At 54.3% G+C, this 4,430-nt stretch overlaps 1 protein-coding gene across 1 annotated transcript; it reads right to left on the reverse strand.

The window, feature by feature from the left end:
- Positions 1-1,435: 1,435 nt before the first annotated feature.
- On the reverse strand, positions 1,436-2,530 carry FUT4 (fucosyltransferase 4). The gene has a single exon (XM_010212598.2). It carries the CDS (start codon positions 2,513-2,515, stop codon positions 1,436-1,438), a length of 1,080 nt encoding a protein of 359 aa, XP_010210900.2. The 5' UTR covers positions 2,516-2,530.
- Between the last annotated feature and the right edge of the window lie 1,900 nt (positions 2,531-4,430).

Here is a 4,430-nt window from a genome sequence, read left to right on the forward strand (position 1 = left end):
AATTTAGAAATACTGAAAAACTGCCTATTTTTAGCAACCTGTTGAAAAGCAGTGCAGCTTTAAATAGCAAAAAATCTAGCTCGCTACTTTTAAGAACAGATTTTTCTATACATTTAAGTGACCTGTGACAAAAGTAGATGAAAAAAGGATAGATCAAAGGGAGATGCACTGAGCACCAGGAAATCATGACTGAAATTTCTTTCCAGATTTGAACATACAAGTAACCGAAAGGCATCATCCAACCACCAGTAACTAGGAAGATTCTAGTCCAGGAAAACGGCAGATTTTGAAAGGGTTGGGAACAACTGCTGCAAGCTTTCTCTGCAGACTGAGAAAGTTTTGGCTCAGGAATCTTATACTTTTTTAAAAAATAGTCTGATTAGTCCATCACCTGGTGTAACTTTTAAAAATGCAGGCTATAAACTCAAATAATCTCTACATATTCTAATGCTATGAGAGAAATAAATTAATCTTTTGCATATATACCCAAGAGAGCAACAAAAACAAAAATCTGCAGTTCTGAGCCTTCCCCTGCTTTTTCCTACATGGCACTAGCTTTGCAGGGAAAAACAAGCAGACTCCTGTAAACATCAATTAATTCCCGAATAAAGCAAGGGGTGGGAATACTCCAACTTTATTTCTACATTTTTTTTCTCTTTTTTTCCTTTTTTTTTTTTTTTTCCTCCTGTACTTACAGCTCCTCTCTAGTTTCATACAGGATAAATGTGTTCCTGGCTTTGGTCGGCAGTGGAAGAAATACTTCATTCTGTCTGAGGTGTCTGTTCCACTCAGATCCAGGCTCTTCCACACACTTTTTTCCTAACTGGATTTTTTATTTCGCTCCAGGAGATATTATTTGGTTGCTGCAATTTAAAACATTGCTAAATAAAAAGTGCTATTACATCATGACACTCTTCCATTCAACACTTGAGGCTCAAAATCTGTCTGCAAAAGCTTCTTCATACCCCTACTGATCATGGTGGGATATATTTGCCTTTGTGTAGTGAAAATATGTCTCCCGAGTACAGAGCGCCAGCCCTGATCACGTATCTCCTGTGAGCAGGAGAAGGTTTCACAGTCCAGGAAGCTGTCGTTGCTGACAAAATTGGTTTCAGCTGTACAGCTGGAGAACTTGGCGTGGATGATACACGTCTAGCTGTGCACAACCCTAAAGGTTTCGGATTTGCAGGACTTCTGGAAGCTTAATTTAACTCTAGTCTTGCAGAGCTGCATGATGGCCTTTGTATTTTCATTGTGTTGCACGTGTGTAAAAAATCTCCCTTTCATCAACTTTTCACAGCTTGCTTGCCTGCATCCGCCGACGAGAGGCCTCCAGGTACCGCCATGGCCACACGGGTGAGCTCTGGGAGCCTCCCGCGCTCAACCTGCATTAAATCCATTCCTGGGGAGGCCAGGAGAGCCTCCCCCCAGAACATCAGCTTTCAAACCAGCTGGCCAGATTGCGCACAGTCTTGACCTGATCCCCCGCCGTGCGTACAGCCTCGCAGACCTTGCAGTAGTGCTCGTCCCAGAAGGAGGTGACGTGCACCTCGTACTTCTTCCTCCAGGCGAAATACCGCCAGTATTTGGGCTTGTTCTTGTCGAGGAACTTCAGGTAGGCGGCCAGGCGCCGGGGACTGGGGAAGTCATCGACGTGGATGAAGGAGTCGGGCGGGATGAAGCGCTCGTAGTTGGCCCTGCGGGGCCCGAGCACGACGGGCACGGCGCTGGCGGCGAAGGCGTTCCTCCAGAGCTTCTCGGTGATGTAGTCGGTGTGCTGCGAGTTCTCGAAGGCCAGGTAGAACTTGTAGGCGGCGATGGTGGCCACCACGCCGCCCTCGGCGAGCGCCAGGCCCCGCGCGCCGTACACGTCGATGGGCAGGTGCTCCTGCAGCTGCCGGTAGTAGCGCACCCGCGCGTGCTCCTCGTTCCAGTTGCTGATGACCCAGGCCACGAGCCGGCTCTTGCGGGGCAGGCTGAAGGGCCGCGGCGCGGGCGGCGCGCGCAGGTAGCCATAGGGCACGAACACGTCCGAGTCGGCCCGGTACGACATGGTCCAGTTGAAGATGCCGGCCAAGCCGCGCAGGCCGGGCGAGTGCGAGGGCGACTCGAAGTTCATCCAGACCCAGATCTGCGCGGGCGGGCGCGGCGGCGGCGCGCGGGGCAGCCCGTGCGCGCCGTGCAGCGCCAGCTCGCGGTGGTGGAAGAGCACGGCCCGCGCCTCGCCCAGCCGGCTCCGGTCGGCGCTCAGGCGGCAGCCCGTGATGTTGAAGCGCCGCCGGCAGTCGGCCGCGCGCCGCGCGCGCCCGAAGGGCTCCCACCACAGCAGCACGGTCACCTCGGCGCCGCCGGGCGCGGGCGCCGCGGGGCGGGCGGGCGGCGGCCCGCGCAGGCAGGCGAGCAGCGCGGCCGCGGCGCCCAGCAGCGCGCCCGCCAGCGCCCAGCAGCGCGCGCGCCGCCGCCGCCACCAGCGCCGCGGGCAGCGCGCGGGCCGCCGCCGCGGCACCGGCTCCATGGCGGCCGCGCCGCGGGGCCGCTGCCGCCGCCAGGGAGCCGCGGCGGCGCCGCCGGGCCGCGCATGCTGCTCCCGCTGCTCCCGCTGCGGCGGCCGCCGCTCCGCGCCCGGGCCCCGCCGGCCGGGGGCGGGAGCCGCCGCCGGCGCCGCCCCGCGCGGCCCGTCCTCCCCGCCCGGCACCGGCCCCCGGCCCGGTCTCCCTCCTGGCCCGGATCCGCCGCGCCGCGCGGCACCCCGGGGCGCAGCTCGGTGCTCGGTCCTGAGTGGGAGTCACTCACTCCCCTCCGCGGGCTCTTCGCCCCTTCTCCTCTCTTTTATTCGGCGCTTCCCTTCCCACAGAGCCTCGCTAGCGCCCGGCGCGCTCGACGGCCTCTTCCCGACCTCATGGTTCCGCTCAGCCCGCTGCACCATCCACACGTCCCCCACGGTCGCCGTGTCCGTGGCTCGGTGCACGCAGCCTGCGCGCTCCCGCAGGCCCGGGGTCCTCTCCCCAGGCTGCAGATCCCCGCTCGGGATCCCCTGCCTGCCCTCACCCGAGCTCACACCGCAGAACACGGCACAAGGACACGGCTCACACTGGGCTTTGGGCATCCGCGCACTGTGCAGAGCAGAGCAAGCCCGGGAGACCGCGGCGCCCGCTGTGGTGGCACACACAGCACCAGGGCTGACCCTCCCTGCTCGCCCTTCACTCGCCACGGAGCCTTGACCTGCTCTTGGTGACCCTTCCGAGCCACCTCTTTCCCACGCCAGAGGTTGCAACTCAAACTCCTTTTCTGCCCAAGCTGACGCAGGCACCGCACGCTGTGTCTGCTGGGCACGCAGGGAAGCGCGTCGCAAGAGGCACGGGGGTCTTTTGAAGTGGTTATTTTGAAACTGAACTTGAACAAAAGTTTTGAATCAATCATTTGGCCAGAAGAAGTGAAGAGACAGCAGCTTTGAATCCCTGCCAAATTCATCAAAGAGTTTAAAGCGCCTTTGCAAGGATTCACCGTTTGGCAAGGGAGAAAAAAATACTTTAAACAAGTGGATTTTTTTATTTGTCATTTGAAAACTTTTTTTTTTGAATCAAATATGTTTAATTTTAAAACTTCATGGGTATTTAAAATATGGAAAAGTTTAGGGTTAACAGAAATTTACCTTTTCCATCTCAGTTTCACTTAAAATAATGGTGCAAAAAGCATTTCAGATAGCCTTGAAACTTTTCCCCAATGATTTGCTGCAGTGAACTAAGAGATCATTGATTCACACACTTTGGAGTATGTTTTTATAGAACTGCAGAGTTCATGAATCTGACACTCTGCATTTTATTATCCAACAGCTGTAAATCCAAGGTCATCTCTTTCATAAATTTACTGAAAACAATGGAGTTGCACCAGTCATCAATCCAGAAAGAATTTTATGCCTGGTGTAACTCAACTGTCTTAGCGGCAATGAACCCCACTGCCACTGACCATTTACACTGCAGCATCGTATTTACGTACCAACTAAGCCAAGGACCCATGAGTTGCTGCTGTGTTTCCTTGTACTTTCATACGATGGTATTTTCTTCTGCATTGGAAATGTATGTGCAAAGTTTTCAATATTTGCAGACCATATTTCTCTCATTCATGCACAAATGAACAGCTATCTCATTTGCGACTAAGCATTCTATGACTTGGAAAATCTCTGAGGATTCTTGTCTTCTTGGCTCAACAGCATTCAGCTACTGAGAACGTGAATGTGATATACTAAACCCAAGCAGTCCCGCACAGAACTCTGATTCTTGAAGGGGCTTCCATGAAAATATCTGTTCTGGAGTGCATTTTATCACAAAATCAAAACTACGGTTACATATGGTCGTCACATCTTCATTAGCCAAAGTCAGTGCCATCTTACTCTGTCCCAACACTCAGTGTCGACTGCAAGGGAGCTCTGA

Source organism: Tinamus guttatus, unplaced genomic scaffold (genome assembly GCF_059628265.1).
Source record: "Tinamus guttatus ecotype Peru unplaced genomic scaffold, ASM5962826v1 Tinamus_guttatus_pri_ptg000150l, whole genome shotgun sequence".
NCBI lineage: Eukaryota > Metazoa > Chordata > Aves > Tinamiformes > Tinamidae > Tinamus > Tinamus guttatus.

Excerpts from the sequence above, each read along its gene's own strand:
- FUT4 (XM_010212598.2), bottom strand. The coding sequence starts at position 2,515 with ATGGAGCCGGTGCCGCGGCGGCGGCCCGCGCGCTGCCCGCGGCGCTGG.